Raw genomic sequence first — 16,673 nt, 5'->3', positions numbered from 1 at the left:
GAGAACGAGGCAGCTGCTGCTGGAGAATCATGAAAAACTGTTTTATAAAATACAAACTGTTTTACACTGAAAGCAGATTGGAATATTTTTTCTTCACTGTCAGATTTTTTTTAGCGTTTTGAAAAGAAAAGACTATTAAGACCCTCTCAAGACATAAGTTACAGAAATTAATCACATTGGCTCATAGTTTAAGTTTTTTTATTTGTCTGTCTCCCTTTTACTGAGAGTTTTGTCACAGTTAGTGAGCACTGACAGATCAATTCACACCTGGATCCTGCAGTGATGTCACCCATCAGGCTCCGCCCCTCAGGTGACCTGTTAAAGTTCAGTTTAAAAAGTCAGAGTGAAGCTTCATCACCATATATGGGTATAGAGGCTCTACAGGCCCTCTGATTGGCTGAACCTGTCTGTGGGTGTCAGCTCTGTGGTGTTTCATTGTTCGTCACAGTGTCAGGTAAAAATCATGAAACTTAAAAAGTTTCCTGAAAAATGTTGTCTGAGAAACATTTATAAAAAGTCTCCTCGAGGAAAATCAATCAGGATCAATAATTATCGTAAATCAATACTTGACATCAGTTTTCATGCCTGTTAAATACATCAATCAATCATCAATGGAAACAAACATCACGTCTGCTCACTTCAGTCACCATGGTAACTAGAACACTTGATGACATCATCAATCAATAAATGGATCAGCATGCAGCAGGGGGCTTCACAAGTTGTCATGGTTACTGACAGGTGTGGGCTTAGATTGACCTCTGACCTGAGCAGAAATTGTTATAAACAGATGTAAATATCAACAGGATTAAATCTGGAGGAAAAATAATCATTTTTAAACTTAATGGATTCTTTACTACTAAGAAATGAAACGTCTGATTTTAGGGAAAAGTAGAAAATAGAAACATAATCTAAAGAGAAAACACTGCAAAGTTTTTTAAATACAACAATGAATTACGAGAAAACTGATACTATATTATCAGTTCTTTTCTCATTACTTCATTATCAATATTTCAAAGAGTAAAGTTTTAGGAGAAAAAGTCAGAATAAATTAAGGTAAAATTGCTCAATATCAAAAGTTGAAAGATGAAGAGAATTTAGTTTCTTACGTATTAATATATTAAGACACATCCTGAAAAAAAGTCATAAATTGTTACATTGAATTAAACTGAAGATGATTTCTAAAATTAAAATCATCAGTTTAAAAGTCTAAACTCCAGTTCATCAACTGTTTGTTTGATCGTGTTCTACTTTTTTTAAAATGACCAGTTAGTTCAGTCTCCGCCCACAGCTGGTCAGCTCTGCCTTCCTATTGGTCAGAAATCCTGATTGCCATGATCAAAGTATTGATCAGTTATTGGAGGTTTTATTGCTCTCACGGTGACCACAGTGTTCACTTTGCTGGTTTCAATAAAGTTGGTTTCACTTGAATTCTCCCAACAAACATCAGTTTATAAACTGTCACAGCTGATTCTCAATAAAGTTTGATTCAAATATACACTACGATAAAGATTTTCTTTTAAGAAGCTCTGACTGTATTGAGAGCAGCTAGCAGAGCTAACAGGCTAACTGTAGCACCGACTGGAAGACATTTATGACATCATCACCACCTCCATCATCATCATCATCATCATCTTTTCCCAGCATGCCTTTGGCATCCTCTCCCTCTGACCGGTGACCCTGAGATTCATGTTGCTATGACAACCATGCTAAAAACTACAACAATTAGTCACCCTCATCATCATCATCATTGGAGTAAACACACACATGTGATGAGTGTGTGTGTGTTAGTGTTTGTATATATAAATTATAGTGTGATAGAGTTATATATTACTGTATGTGTTGTGTATAATTGTGTGTAAATCAGTGCTCGTTGGGCATCTGTCTGATGCTGTGTGTGTTGTATGTAACTGTTTTGTATATACAGCTGTATATACATATATATATATGTATACACACACACACACACACACACACACACACACATACATACATACATATATATATATATATATATGTGTGTGTGTGTGTTGTATATAACAGTGTGTTATATACACTAACAGTGAGTATAGATCAGTGCTCGTTGGGCATGTGTCTGATGGTGTGGAAGATCCAGTCCATCTTGGTGCTCCAGCCTCCGTGATGAGCATCGTTCATCTGTTTGGTGAAATACTCCAGCGCCTCCTGCTGGCTCTTTTCTGAGACACACAGGTAGACAGATAGGTACAGGTACAGATACAGACAGACAGGTAGACAGACACAGACAGAAAATAAGAAAGAAGTCAAACATAAAAAGTAAAATGACGTCACTTTTTATTTACGAGTCATCATTTCTGTCTCAGCCTGTTTGTTGTCCTCCTGTCATACTCCACCTGTCCACCAGGTGTCCTCAGACTGTTGTTTGGGAAAATGTGAAGAAATATTTCTGTGATATTTTCAGTCACTGTTTCTTTATTCTTTCTCTCATTCAGACATGAAAACATCAGTAAATCTGTTCTGTCCCGATTTTATTATTATTTCATCTTAGTTTTATTTTTGTCTTGAAACAAATGTCAGAAAGTATTAATTAATTAAACTTGATGTAATGATTGTCTTCCTGTCTCTCTCTCTCTGTCTACCTGTCTGTCTTACCCAGGGCCAGCGTCTTCCTCAGGTAGGCGATGTCGTCGAAGCTCTGCAGCTCGGGCATGCCGCAGCCCAGCAGGAGGGAGAAGAGGTTGATGAAGAGGCTGGCGTGCTGACGGATGGCCAGGTAGGCTTTGTAACACATCTCCTGGAACCTGACGCACAGACAGACAGGTAAACTGAGAGAGAGACGGGCAGGGAGTGAGACAGCACCATCAGACAGGTGAGGTGCAGGTGAGACCTCATGAACTCCTTGGTCTTGGTGGACTCCTGGACTCCTTTACTGATGACGATGAGGAAGTCCTGCGTCAGGACGAAGGGAACTCGCTCCCTCTTGTATCCAAACTTCTTCTTCTTGTGATCCAGGAAGTGACCAAAGTCGATGTGGAACAGCTGGAAGAGGAGGAGGAGTCAGGGTCTGGACAGGTTCCGGATCTGACTCACCTGGAGGACAGGTATCACACTCACCTGTCCGTTCTCCTTCACCATGATGTTGGAGTTGTGTCGATCTCCGATTCCCAGGATGAACGTGGCCACGCAGTAACCTGCACACGACCTGGTGAACAGGTCGATGGCCCGGTCGTACCTGAGAGACAGACAGGTGGGGAGACAGACAGGTAAAGAGACAGACAGGTAAAGAGACAGGTGGGGAGACAGACAGGTGTAGAGACAGACAGGTGGGGAGACAGACAGGTAAACATACAAGTGAACAGACAGACAGGTGCTGAGAGAGACAGGTGTAGAGACAGACAGGTGCTGAGACAGACAGGTGTAGAGACAGACAGGTAAACAAACAGGTGTAGAGACAGACAGGTGAACAAACAGGTGTAGAGACAGACAGGTGAACAGACAGGTGAACAGACAGACAGGTATAGAGACAGACAGGTGAACAGACAGGTGTATAGACAGACAGGTACTGACGCCTCGCCGCGGTTCTTGTCTTTGATCCAGTGGTGCAGGGTGTTGGAGTTGAACTGCAGCGCCCCCTTCAGGCCTCCTTTACACTGGATCTGCATGATGGTGAAACTGTTCTTCACCACCTCGATCAGACCCACACAGTCTCCGATGGACAGGCAGCCGTACGGCAGCATGCTAACACACACACACACACGTCAGGTTAGCCAGGTGAGTGATGATGTCACAGACACTGATGATGTCACAGGTTCTCACCGCAGGTCCAGGCCCTGGTTCTGCCAGATGTTCTCCATGATCTTAATGATCTGCAGAGTCAGCATGTCCTGACGCAGGTCTGCAGCACACAGAACACTACATTACCCACAATCCCCCAGCACCGCTCTGCTGTTAGCACCGTTAGCATTCTCCACTGAAACCAGAGTAGTCGTTAGCACCGAGCTAGCTACCGTCTCCGTTCTTGAAGATGATTTCGTTGTTGGTGAAGAGAAGTTCGGACATGATGTCAGGATTCTCCCAGTTCAACCACAGGGGGCGCTTCGCCGAGGACATGATCCGGCACTCCTCCAACCTGAGGACACAGACTCTACTTTACTGTACTGTACTCTACTGTACTGTACTTTACTATACTTTACTTTATCACATGATCCGGTACTCCTCCAACCTGAGGACACACAGGTTATTTTACTGTACTCTACTTTACTTTACTCTATTACATGATCTGGCACTCTGGTTAGTTAGTTAGTTAGTTAGTTAGTTGGTTACCTGAGGTTTCCCAGCTGGTGAACAATTCAATTTAATTTCAATTTAGTTTTATTTATATAGCGCCATATCACAACAACAGTCATCTCAAGGCACTTTTCATTTAGAGCAGGTCTAGACCGTACTCTTTAAAATAGGTATTTACAGAGAGAGACCCAACAAATCCCACCATGAGCAGCACTAGGAGACAGTGGCAAGGAAAAACGTCCTTTTAAGAGGCAGAAACCTCGAGCAGAACCGGAGGAAGGGGGGGGGTAGAGAATAGCGAAAGAAGAACATAGCATAACACAGGTTCCATATCAGATGTAAGATGAGGCCAGTAATACAGCAGTAGTAATGATAGTAGTGATAATTAAACTATTTAATAACATTAAATAATAATTTAATAATAAATACCTCCAGAAAAAGACAGAAGAGGAGAGAGAGATGGAAGAGCACAATACTACAGGAAAGGGAAGATATTGAATTAGTAACATGTAACATGGGATATGAATCCATACTGTGGAGAGGGGGGGGTCAGTGCATCATGGGAGATCTCCCGGCAGTCTAGGCCTATAGCAGCATAACTAAGGGATGGTTCAAGCCTGAGCCAACCCTAACTATAAGCTTTATCAAAGAGGAAAGTTTGAAGCCGACTCTTAAAGGTACAGAGGGTGTTTCTGCCTCCTGAAACTGGGAGAAGGTTCCACAGTAGAGGAGCCTGATAACTGAAGGCTCTGCCTCCCATTCTACTCTTAGAAACTCTGGGAACCACCAGTAAACCAGCATTCTGGGAGAACAGAGTCCTGGTGGGATTGTAGGGGACTATGAGATCTTTAAGGTAAGATGGAGCCTGACCATTAAGGGCTTTGTATGTGAGGAGGAGGATTTTGAATTCTACTCTGGATTTGACTGGGAGCCAATGTAGAGAGGCTAACACAGGAGAAATGTGATCTCTTTTCCTAGTTCCTGTCAGTAATCGTGCTGCAGCATTTTGAATCAGCTGCAGAGTCTTTAGAGACTTGTTGGGCCTGATAATAATGAATTACAGTAGTCCAGCCTGGAAGTACTCAGTGAGTCTGCATCACTGTCTACGAGATGATCGAGCTGGGAGGGAGTAGCTTAAATTAAGATGAGGCACTGGACCTAAGTTAGTGGGAATCATTTCCTTGAATTTAACTACTGCATTATCGGAAATATTTCTAGTCAGGATGTTTTTTGCTGATAAAACATAATCCAGCAATATGAAGTCGAAAGTGATTAAGAAGTGGTCTGATAGAACGGGATTCTGTGGGAAGACTGTTACATGTTCAATATCAATACCATAAGCTAAAACAAGGTCGAGAGTGTGACTGAAACAGTGAGTGGGTTTATTTACACACTGAGAGAAGCCAATACAGTCTAGTAAAGAGGAAAAAGCAGAGCTAAGGCTGTCATTGTTGACATCAACATGAATATTGAAGTCGCCTACAATAATAACTTTATCTGTTTTAAGAACCAAACTCGACAGGAACTCTGAAAATTCAGATAAGAAATCAGAGTATGGACCAGGAGGACGGTACACTACAACAAATAGAATTGGCTTTAATGTTTTCCAGCTTGGGTGGGACAGACTAAGAACCAGGCTTTCAAATGAGTTATAATTGAGTTTAGGTTTAGGGTTAATTAATAAAGTGGAGTTGAAAATGGCTGTGACTCCACCTCCACGGCCGGTGTCTCTGGGAATGTGAGTATTAATATGACTGGGGGGGGTTGATTCATTCAGGCTAACATTCTCATCCTGACACAGCCAGGTTTCAGTCAGACAGAATAGATCCAGATGGTGATCTGATATCAGATCATTAACTAGTACAGCTTTGGATGAGAGAGATCTGATATTGAGTAATCCACATTTAATTATTTTATTTTGCTGAACATTTGAGGTGGCTGTGCTGATTTTTATTAGATTATTGTGACTAACTCCTCTTTTGTTGATCTTCGATTTAGTTAATTTAAATGGTCTGGGGGCAGACACAGTCTCTATGGGGTAATGGAGGGATGACTGCTCTAAAGGAGGCACAGAGAAGCGTGTCAGACTGCAGCTCTGTCTCCTGGCCTGAACTCTGGATTGTCAGGGCTTTGGCTTCCTAATAAACTCTGTCAGATTTCTAGATATGAGAGATGCTCCATCAAAAGTGGGATGAATGCCGTCTCTCCTAACCAGACCAGGTCTCCCCCAGAAACTCTTCCAATGATCTACAAAGCCCACATCGTTTTCTGGACACCACCTCGACAGCCAGCGGTTGAGTGAAGACATGCGGCTATACATGTCCTCACTGGTCAGATTGGGCAGGGGACCAGAGAAAACTACGGTGTCTGACATGGTCTTTGCAAATGTACACACCGAGTCAATATTAACTTTAGTGACCTCCGACTGGCGTAGTCGGGTGTCATTAGCGCCGACGTGAATAACAGTTTTATTGTATCTACGCTTATCCTTAGCCAGGAGCTTTAAATAAGATTCAATGTCGCCCGCTCTGGCCCCGGGAACACATTTAACTATGGTCGCTGGAGTCGCTTCTTCACGTTCAACAAAATGGAGTCTCCAATCACCAGAGTTGGCTCCTCAGCGGGTGTGTCGCTGAGCGGGGAGTATCTGTTAGAAACGTGAACTGGGTGGTGGTCGGCAGTGGGCTGCTGCTTACGACTCCGCCTGTCCTTACGAACAGTCACCCAGCCAGCCTGCTTTCTGCTGCTCGGGAACTGCCGGGGGAATGCTAACAGGAGCTATGCTAGGCTGCTCCGCACCGGCTACAGGGGCTGTTTAGCATTAGCTGCTGAATTAGATTCCATGGTGCGGAGCCGGGACTCTGATTCACTAAGCCTCGCCTCGAGTACAGAAAACAGACTACATTTATTACACATTATCACTAAACGAGGCAGAGGAGTAACTGAACATCTGACACACAGAGCAGGAGAAGGAGAGCGAGAGGCCATGGCTGAGAGTTTAGCTAAAGCAGTAGAAGATTGAATGATAAAGTACCAGACAGGAAGTGGAGAAAGTTGGTGATTTATTTTACTGTTACTGTGAATGTGCAGATTAAACTGGTGATAGAGTCACAGAAGTAATGTCGGTAAAAAGAAAGTATCTAGTCTGAGACAGGTACACACCAAACGATGATCACCAAACACCGGTAACCGGAAGTGACGGAATACGCTTACCACAGTACGTCAGCACGTCCTACTAGTTGGTTAGTTAGTTATTTGGTTACCTGAGGTTTCCCAGCTGGTGAACAGGGTTCAGTGGAGAGACGAATCCCTGCAGAGCCTCCATGTAATCTGGACGAGACATGTGTTCAACCAGGAACTTCATCTGAGTCTGACAACCAATCACAGCACAGCAACATTTCACCATCAGCCAATCACAGAACAGCAACATTTTACCATCAACCAATCACAGCACAGTTCACAGACACACGTGATTTAAACAAAGACAGTTCGTGTTTTCTTACTTTCTGTGTCTCGTCTTTCTTCTCTTGTTTCAGAGTGTCGGTCAGATTCACCAGTTTATCCATGGCCTCCACCTGCACACACACACACACACACACACACACACACACACACACACACACACACACACACACACACACACACACACACAGACACAAACAAACACAGAGTTGTGTTACTGGCAGCAGCTTCACATTGATTCAGTCTGGGAAGCTCAAAGTGATTTGACCAATCAGAGCTCAGATTCACACTGACCCAGTGCTCACCTCTCTGTTCAGGTGTCTCGTGGCTCACCTGTGTGTTCAGATATTTCAGTGCTCACCTGTGTGTTCAGGTGTCTCAGTGTTCACCTGTGTGTTCAGGTGTTTCAGTGCTCACCTGTGTGTTCAGGTGTTTCAGGGCTCACCTGTCTGTTCAGGTGTTTCAGGTACATGCCACAGGCTCTGCAGAAAGCCTCCAGCAGCAGACCGAAGCGTCGAGACACCGTCTTGTTGTGCATCTCTGACCTGTGGAAACAGTTTGTGTTTTCTTTACATGACACAGGTGAATCAGACACTGCTCAGGTAAAAACAGAGTTAGATAAAATCCTGAGGTCACATTACTCACTTTAGATGCCAGAAGAAGAAGTGTCCGATCCTCTGATTGGTCAGAGCTTTCTTAATGAGGAAACGAGCCAGAGGATTGTCCAGGTACATCTCATACTTCAACACCTGCACGTTAAAGGAAATAAAATAAAGACAGGTGGTCAGAATCAAACTGAATCATCAAGAGAAAATGTTTTATTTACTCAGTCTGAGCGTCCACATACAGTCAGATCATAAACTTTACACACATTATACAGAACAGAATCACAGGTGAGATCAGGTGTATCTTCATGCAGCCTGGAGATGTACAATTCCAGCTTCAGGTGTTTCCAAAGTTTAAATCATGTTTTGGTTTATTTCCTCAGAATCTCACAGGTGTTTTCTCATAGACCACTGATGGAAGGTTACTGTTCATTACATTGAATCCATGAATCGTACCAGTGAGTGTATACGTCTGTCCTAACTGCAGTAAAGAGGTGAAGGTGTAAACAGAGCACACACAGGTGAGTGTTACCTGTACGAGCTGCAGCAGGTACTGCGACAGCTTGTCGTCCGTCAGACCCTGGACCAGGCAGCGCAGAGCGAACTCTCTGACCATCGGGTCAGGAAAGTTACAGTCCAACAACTCCAGAGCCGACTCCGGCTCCATCAGAGGCCAGTCCTTCAACAGACAGTACATCTGTGGGGGGGGTGGGGGGGGACGACGACAGGTGACTGTTGAGTTAACGTGAGGTCTTTAAAGAATCCTGAAGGTGAGAATGTGTTTGATACCTGAGACACTTCATCTCTGGAGTTCCACTTAACGGACAGAAGCAGCTTAGGAAGAGACTCTGGGATGTTCACACAGTAATGTCTGCAGAGAGAGAGAGACAGGTAGAGAGGGAGAGAGACAGGTGGACAGACAGGTAGACAGAAAGAGACAGACAGGTAGAGAAAAGAAGAGATACAGGTGTAGACAGGTAGTTAGGGTGGATGGAGGCGTTTGAGAAAAAAGAAGACAAGAAGCCACAGACAGGTAAACTTGTTTTGTTTGTGTAAACTGTACACTTTAAGCCCCACCCCTCACCTGTGTCTCTACTTTAAGCCCGCCCCTCACCTGTGTCTCCAGTTTAAGCCCCACCCCTCACCTGTGTCTCTACTTTAAACCCGCCCCTCACCTGTGTCACTGCTCTAAGCCCCGCCCCTCACCTCTGTCTCTACTTTAAGCCCGCCCCTCACCTGTGTCTCCAGTTTAAGCCCCGCCCCTCACCTGTGTCTCCAGAGGAAGTCCTTTTCCTGCTCCGACAGCTCGTACAGAGGATCTCTGGAGCAGAGAGAACGAAGCTGCTCAGCATCTCCTGCTGAAACACTGCTGTCACAGGCCAGACGACTGCTCTGAGAGAGAGACAGGTGGAGGGAGGGACACAGGTGGAGAGAGATAGGTGGGGGGGGGGGCAGGAGGAGAGAGAAACAGGTGGAGAGAGAGACAGGAGGAGGGAGGGACACAGGTGGAGGGAAAGAAAAAGGTGAGAACAGGGAGACAGGTGGAGAAAGAGAGACAGTTGGAGAGAGCGACAGATGGAGGGAGGGAGACAGGTGCACAGAGAGAGACAAGTCTGTTTATATTCATATGCATATATTACCAGTTCACATATATATATATATATATATATATATATATATATGTGTGTGTGTGTGTGTGTGTGTGTGTGTGTGTAGTACCAGTCCATGTCAGTAGTTGTATATATATTACCAGTCTATGGCAGTAGTTGTATCTATATTACCAGTTTATGGCAGTATATATATATTTCCAGTCCATGTCAGTAGTTGTATATATATATTACCAGTCTATGGCAGTAGTTGAATATATATTACCTGTCTATGACAGTAGTTGTATAGATATTACCAGTCTATGGCAGTAGTTGTATCTATATTACTAGTTTATGGCAGTATATATATATTTCCAGTCCATGTCAGTAGTTGTATATATATTACCAGTCTATGGCAGTAGTTGAATATATATTACCTGTCTATGACAGTAGTTGTATAGATATTACCTGTCTATGGCAGTAGTTGTATATATATTACCAGTCTATGGCAGTAATTGTATATATATATTACCAGTCCATGGCAGTAGTTGTATATATATTAGCAGTCCATGGCAGTAGTTGTATATATAGTACCAGTCCATGGCAGTAGTTGTATATATATATATTACCAGTCCATGGCAGTAGTTGTATATATAGTACCAGTCCATGGCAGTAGTTGTATATATATTACCTGTCTATGACAGTAGTTGTATATATATTACCTGTCTATGGCAGTAGTTGAATATATATTACCTGTCTATGACAGTAGTTGTATAGATATTACCTGTCTATGGCAGTAGTTGTATATATATTACCAGTCTATGGCAGTAGTTGAATATATATTACCTGTCTATGACAGTAGTTGTATATATATTACCAGTCTATGGCAGTAATTGTATATATATATTACCAGTCCATGGCAGTAGTTGTATATATATTAGCAGTCCATGGCAGTAGTTGTATATATAGTACCAGTCCATGGCAGTAGTTGTATATATATTACCAGTCCATGGCAGTAGTTGTAGCCCAGCTCTCTGCTGATGGTCCAGTTGGCGTGTTCTTCGATCTGCTGCTCGTCAGGAAACACGACGGTCTGATTAAACCAGGAGAACTCCAGCTCCACACAGGGAGTCTCCTGCAGAGGGAGAGACCATCGATCAGGTATTGATCAGGATCAATCACATGTCTTCATCATGATAGACAGAGAGACAGACAGGTGGTTACAGGTGTTGTGTACCTTGTTGGGATTTGAACCAGCGACTCCGATGGGATTGAGCAGGTCCTCGAGTCCGTGAGGGACGGGCCAGAGACTGAGAGCCACTTTACCAGAAACCAGGATGTCCTGATAATCAAAGAGGTTCACGTTCCCCCAGGCCAGAGGACAGTGCTCCTGACAGGGAGACAGGTGAGAGGGAGACAGGTGAGGGGGAGACAGGTGAGAGGGAGACAGAGAGAATGAGAGACAGGTGAGAGGGAGACAGGTGAGAGGGAAACAGGTGAGGGGGAGACAGGTGAGAGGGAGACAGACATTCTTTAGTACTTCATGTCTCCTTGTCTCCTTCCTTTCCTACCTCCTTGGCTCCTTTCCTTCCCTTCACAGAGCAGATAGACAGGCAGAGTCTGGCTGAGCGAGGGAGGTCAGACAGGTAGATGTCGTAGGTCAGCCACTCGTTCCACCTGCAGACAGACAGACAGGTAGGGCAGGTGAGACAGGTGGCTCTCAGAGAGACAGACAGGTGGCTGTCAGAGAGACAGACAGGTGTCTCAGAGAGACAGACAGGTACCTGGGGTTGGAGCAGGGGACTCTCTGAGTGTTGACGTTGTCACAGAGCGGCTCTCCACCGTGATAGATCCCTGTCCTCACATAGATCTACACACACACACACACACACACACATTAAACACACACACACACACACATTAAACACACACACACATTAAACACATACACACACACACATTAAACACACACACACACACACACATTAAACACACACACACACACAGGTGTACCAGGTTAACACACCGTAATTCTGAGACTCAGACATGTGAACTAATACAGACTGATGAAGACCAGAACTAGGACCAGAACCAGGACCAGAACCAGGACCAGGAACAGGACCAGAACCAGAACCAGACCTTGTCAATGTCCCTGATGTTGACGTTGACGTAGGTGGCGCAGAGCAGTCGGACCCTGAGCAGAGTGTTGAAGGCCCAGAGGGAGCGAGGAGGAGAACCATCACCTCCTCCTGGACAGGGAGACGGCTGAGGAGTCCGCCGACTGAAACACACACAGAACACACCTGGACCTGCAGACACAACACCTGGACCAGCTCCTGATTGGCTGAGAGGTGAGTCAGAGGCTGTGATTGGCTGAGAGGTGAGTCAGAGGCTGTGATTGGTCGTACCTGTATGATGGAGTGACGAAGCCTGAGGCAGGAAGCTGAGAGTAGAGACTGTCTTTAGAGACGAGCATCAGGTGAGGGAGGCGACCCACAGTGATACAGGAGCGGATATACTGCAGACAGACAGGTGGAGAGAGTGAGACAGGTGCAGAGACAGACAGGTGCAGAGAGTGAGACAGGTGGTGAGAGAGATACAGGTGCAGAGACAGACAGGTGCAGAGAGTGAGACAGGTGCAGAGACAGACAGGTGAAGAGAGAGAGACAGGTGTACAGAGCAGCTGTGTTTAGTGTTTCAGAGTGAAGCTGTTACCTTGTACTGACTGAGAGGATACTTTTCCAACAGGTACTCATCACAGCCACACACCTGAGGAGACAGACAGGTGAGAGGCAGACAGACAGGTGAACAGATAGACAGACAGGTGGGCAGATAGACAGTTGTGTCAGACAGACAGACAGACAGGTGGACAGACAGGTAGTCAAACAGACAGACAGGTGAGTCAGACAGACAGGTAAACAGACAGACAGACAGGTAAACAGACAGGTGTACCTTGAGGATGTACTGGCCCTGGTACTCCTGGACACACAGGCGGAGCTGTTGAGGTGACAGGTGCATCGACCGGCTCTTCTTCCTGATCGACTCTGCGATCAGCTGCTCAGGTAAACTGTCGTGACTCACCTGTTCACACACACACACACACACACACACACACACAGATCAGCGTCCTGTTTGTTCTTCCTGTCGTCAGGTTCATGATGTGGAAACAGTTTGTTTTACCTTCAGAGTGTATTTCTGTTTGGAGTTAGACGGAGACACGATCACCCAGATGGTCACAATCAGCCTGCCTGCAGACAGACAGGTCAGAGAGAGAGAGACAGACAGGTCAGAGAGAGAGAGACAGACAGGTCAGAGAGAGAGACAGGTACAGAGAGAGAGAGAGAGAGAGAGACAGGTCAGAGAGAGAGAGAGAGAGGTCAGAGAGAGAGACAGACAGGTCAGAGAGAGAGACAGGTCAGAGAGAGTGAAAGACAGACAGGTCAGAGACAGAGAGAGAGAGAGGTCAGAGAGAGAGACAGGTCAGAGAGAGTGAAAGACAGACAGGTCAGAGACAGAGAGAGAGAGGTCAGAGAGAGAGACAGACAGGTCAGAGAGAGAGACAGGTCAGAGAGAGTGAAAGACAGACAGGTCAGAGACAGAGAGAGAGAGGTCAGAGAGAGAGACAGACAGGTCAGAGAGAGAGACAGGTCAGAGAGAGTGAAAGACAGACAGGTCAGAGAGAGAGACAGGTATAGAGACAGACAGGTACAGACAGACAGACAGACCGGTAGTCCAGGTTGACCTCCACAGGTTCTGGTTTTACTCGTGGGTTTAAAACCAAAGAACTGTCAGTGAACTCCTCTGGGTCCATGTGGTGTTCAGGGTCACTGGGCCCTGAGTCCATTGTTTTGGTTCTGGTTCTGGTCTAACCTGTGTCCAGGTTGTGTCAGTCCCTCAGAGACTCATTAAACCACCACAGGATGTTAACAGGTCCAGTCTGGACCGTCCCGTCCTCGGACTATGAGGCCTCCGCAGATAAACCTGGGTCAGTACCTTTGTCCAACTTGCAGTAGATGTGCTGGGGGAGCTGGGGGCTGGACTCCACGTTGGGGGGGTAAACGTAGAGCGCCTGGCTGTGGGCCCCTCCCCCCTCCCTCTCCTCCATGGCCTCTCTGCACACGCTCAGTATGGAGCGCCGGAAGTCCTGGATCTCCGGGTCCTTCATCATCTCGAACTCACAGACCGGCATCCCGATGGCAAATCCTGCACAGGGAGGGGTTAGTCTGAGAGGGGGGGAGGGAGGGGGGAAGAGGGGATGCTGGGAGATGGAGTTTGATGAGTGATGAGGTCGTCAGTGATGAGGTCATCAGTCATGAGGTCATCAGTCGTGAGGTCATGGGACAGTGGATGGAGAGACGATGATGACGAACTCTCAGGTTCAGACCTGGAGCTGGTTTTCCTCTTTGGACCAGTTGGGACCAGACAAACCCACCAAGACCCTGACCCAGTCTTAGAACCAGTCTGGACCCATACTGGGACCAAAGCAGTCAGGGGTCAGTTAGTCCTCTTTGAGCCTCCTGAAGACAGGACCTGTTGATATAAAATAAGGACTGATGATCAGGTCTAACCAGGTGAGTCCTGTTGGGGATGGAAACCTGGTCTGATCCTGAACTAGATCCTGTGTAGCCATGTCAGCCCTGTTTGAATTAAAGTACTCTGACCTGTTTGGCTCTGGACCAGTTCTCTGTTAGAACCACATCAGTCCACTTTGGCTTGGACCAGGTCCTGATGACCCTCCTTTGGAACCAGTTTAATGTTTTTGTCCTGTATTGGAGCCAGATTAGTCTCTGGCCCAGACAGGAACCAGTTTATCCGTCTTTGTTCCAGTTTGTTCAGGTGAGTTCAGTGACGTCAGTGTTTGAACGGCGTCTGACGAGGCGTTTGATGACAGGTTGTCTCATGATGATGATGAGGTGACGGACCAATGACAGACTCTGATGACAGGTGATGACAGGTCCAGTCAGGTGAGTCTTACCTATCTCTCGGTTCAGGATCTTCTCCTCCCGGTTGCCGAGCGGCTCAATGACCTTCAGGATCGGGTGAAAGAGTCGGAGGTCGCACAGTCGCCTCGTCTCGTCGTAAAACTCCTCCCTCTCTGCCTCCTGGGTCACGCCCACAAAGATGTAGCACGACTCCTCCTGGCCAATCAGAGAGCAGAGATTATACCACTGTTTAACCTGGAGGGGCGGGGTCAAAGGTCAGACGTACCTGCAGCAGGTGTTGCAGCGGGTACTTCCTGGCCTCAGTGAAGAGCTGCTGCTTGATGCTGATGAGAGGAGTTTCCCTGAGACACTCGAGGCTCACCATCATCCCTGCAACACACCAGGACACTGTCAGAGACCAGACTGGACCAGGTAGGACCGGATCAGACTGGACTGGACCAGACAAAAACAGAACAGAACTGACTCGTACCGTTGGGGAGGCAGCAGTCCACCAGGATGCGGGGGGGCATCAGATGGAGCCCCCACAGTTCCCCTGACGACGGTCTGGGCGCCATGGCAACCACCAATGACAAGCTGTCTCCTCAGCACTGGGCTACCTGGACAGGTGGACAGACAGGTGGACAGACAGGTGAAACACACTCTGACTTTACTATGTTCACAGTGAAGGAACCAGTTTAGTTCTGTGGTCCTGGTGGATCCAGAACAGTCCTGTTGGACCCAGAACAGTCTGAGTCTGGTTTTGGAACCAGTTTATTTTGTTTTTCTGTAAAAAATGTTTTTCAATTTTTCTTTGTTTAAATCTTTTCTCGTTTCGTCGTTTTTGTTTTTCTTCAATGAATCTGTCAAACAAAGAAAGTGGAACACACAAACACACACACACACACACACACACACACACACACACACACAGGAAACACTGTGTGTGTGTGTGTGTTTGTGTGTTCCACTTTCTTTGGTTCGACGCCAAGGAAACACACATACATACACACACACACACACACACACACACACACACACAGGAAACACTGTGTGTGTGTGTGTGTGTGTGTGTTTCCTTCAGACACTTCCTGTTGACCTGCTGAGTTAAAGGAACAGTTTCAACAAACTGAAAATAAAAAGATTGAAATCCTGTCAAACTGAAACAAACAAAATAAATAAAGTTATTTATTAATTAAATGTTAAAAATCTTCAGGTCAGAAAATCTGTGAATCATTTCAAATATTATATTATATATATAATTATATAAATTTCTGATAAACTCTGATAATTCCAGAATAAACAGAGAATAAATCCATAGTATTTTTACATTACCGTTGTGGTGAATACAGGTGTAAACAGGTGTAAACAGGTGTGACACAACAAACTGAATCGGTTTGATTTTATAAAAATATGGGATGGTTGCCATGGCAGCGGCAGTGGGAGCATCACAGACTCTTTGTTCCGCCGCTGTCACTCACCTGAGCTCGAGCCTGTCGGTCCAGCGGCGCGTGCCTCCGGTCATAGCGTCTGTCTGTCTGTCTGTCTCCTGCCTGTCTGTCTTTGTCTCTGTCTCTGTCTTTATCTCCGGTCATGTATGAGCCGGTGGATCCATCAGTCACCGCCCCTCCGGGACACAAAGACCCGAATCAAACCGCCGCTGAAAACCAGAGACCTTTCTCTCTGCCTGTCTCTCTGACTGTCTCTCTCTCTCTGACCGCCTGTCTGCCTGTCCTCCCGTCTCTCTGTCCCCCTGTCTCTCTCTCTGTCTGTCCGGTCGGTTCCTGTAGCGGGTCTGAGCAGCGGGAGAGAAGCCGCCGTTCACCGGGAGAGAACAA

At 45.9% G+C, this 16,673-nt stretch overlaps 1 protein-coding gene across 4 annotated transcripts; it reads right to left on the bottom strand.

Moving 5' to 3' along the window:
* Positions 1-181: 181 nt before the first annotated feature.
* Positions 182-16,623, bottom strand: LOC108882207 (phosphatidylinositol 4,5-bisphosphate 3-kinase catalytic subunit alpha isoform). 4 transcript variants are annotated; one of them, XM_051069600.1, is made up of 28 exons: positions 16,317-16,623; positions 15,329-15,455; positions 15,125-15,228; positions 14,892-15,054; positions 13,910-14,119; positions 13,097-13,164; positions 12,869-12,997; positions 12,632-12,685; positions 12,325-12,434; positions 12,056-12,197; positions 11,701-11,786; positions 11,488-11,593; positions 11,154-11,306; positions 10,920-11,051; positions 9,598-9,722; positions 9,120-9,201; positions 8,863-9,027; positions 8,371-8,474; positions 8,171-8,270; positions 7,767-7,838; positions 7,527-7,633; positions 3,984-4,105; positions 3,793-3,871; positions 3,544-3,714; positions 3,091-3,208; positions 2,864-3,015; positions 2,629-2,777; positions 182-2,190 (listed from the first exon to the last, which is right to left on the bottom strand). In XM_051069600.1, the coding sequence occupies exons 2-28, from the start codon at positions 15,411-15,413 to the stop codon at positions 2,054-2,056; spliced, it is 3,225 nt and encodes a 1,074-aa protein (XP_050925557.1). In that variant the 5' UTR covers positions 15,414-15,455; positions 16,317-16,623; the 3' UTR covers positions 182-2,053. The 4 variants fall into 4 exon arrangements, with proteins under 4 accessions (XP_050925557.1, XP_018530083.1, XP_050925559.1 ...); XM_018674567.2 differs by having other exon boundaries at positions 182-2,195; positions 16,317-16,622; XM_051069601.1 differs by lacking the exon at positions 182-2,190 and adding an exon at positions 2,284-2,391 and having other exon boundaries at positions 16,317-16,622.
* Positions 16,624-16,673: the final 50 nt, after the last annotated feature.

Source organism: Lates calcarifer, unplaced genomic scaffold (genome assembly GCF_001640805.2).
Source record: "Lates calcarifer isolate ASB-BC8 unplaced genomic scaffold, TLL_Latcal_v3 scaffold_55_116, whole genome shotgun sequence".
In the NCBI taxonomy this organism is placed as follows: domain Eukaryota; kingdom Metazoa; phylum Chordata; class Actinopteri; family Centropomidae; genus Lates; species Lates calcarifer.
Note: the sequence above shows the minus strand (reverse complement) of the source record. Positions and strands in the feature narration are given on the sequence as shown.

Coding starts and splice junctions, on each gene's coding strand:
- LOC108882207 (XM_051069600.1), bottom strand. CDS start 15,413: ATGGCGCCCAGACCGTCGTCAGGGGAACTGTGGGGGCTCCATCTGATG. Junction 12,686..12,868: donor AGGGCCAGTACATCCTCAAG/GTACACCTGTCT, acceptor CTGTCTCCTCAG/GTGTGTGGCTGTGATGAGTA. Junction 12,198..12,324: donor TTCGTCACTCCATCATACAG/GTACGACCAATC, acceptor TGTGTGTTTCAG/TCGGCGGACTCCTCAGCCGT.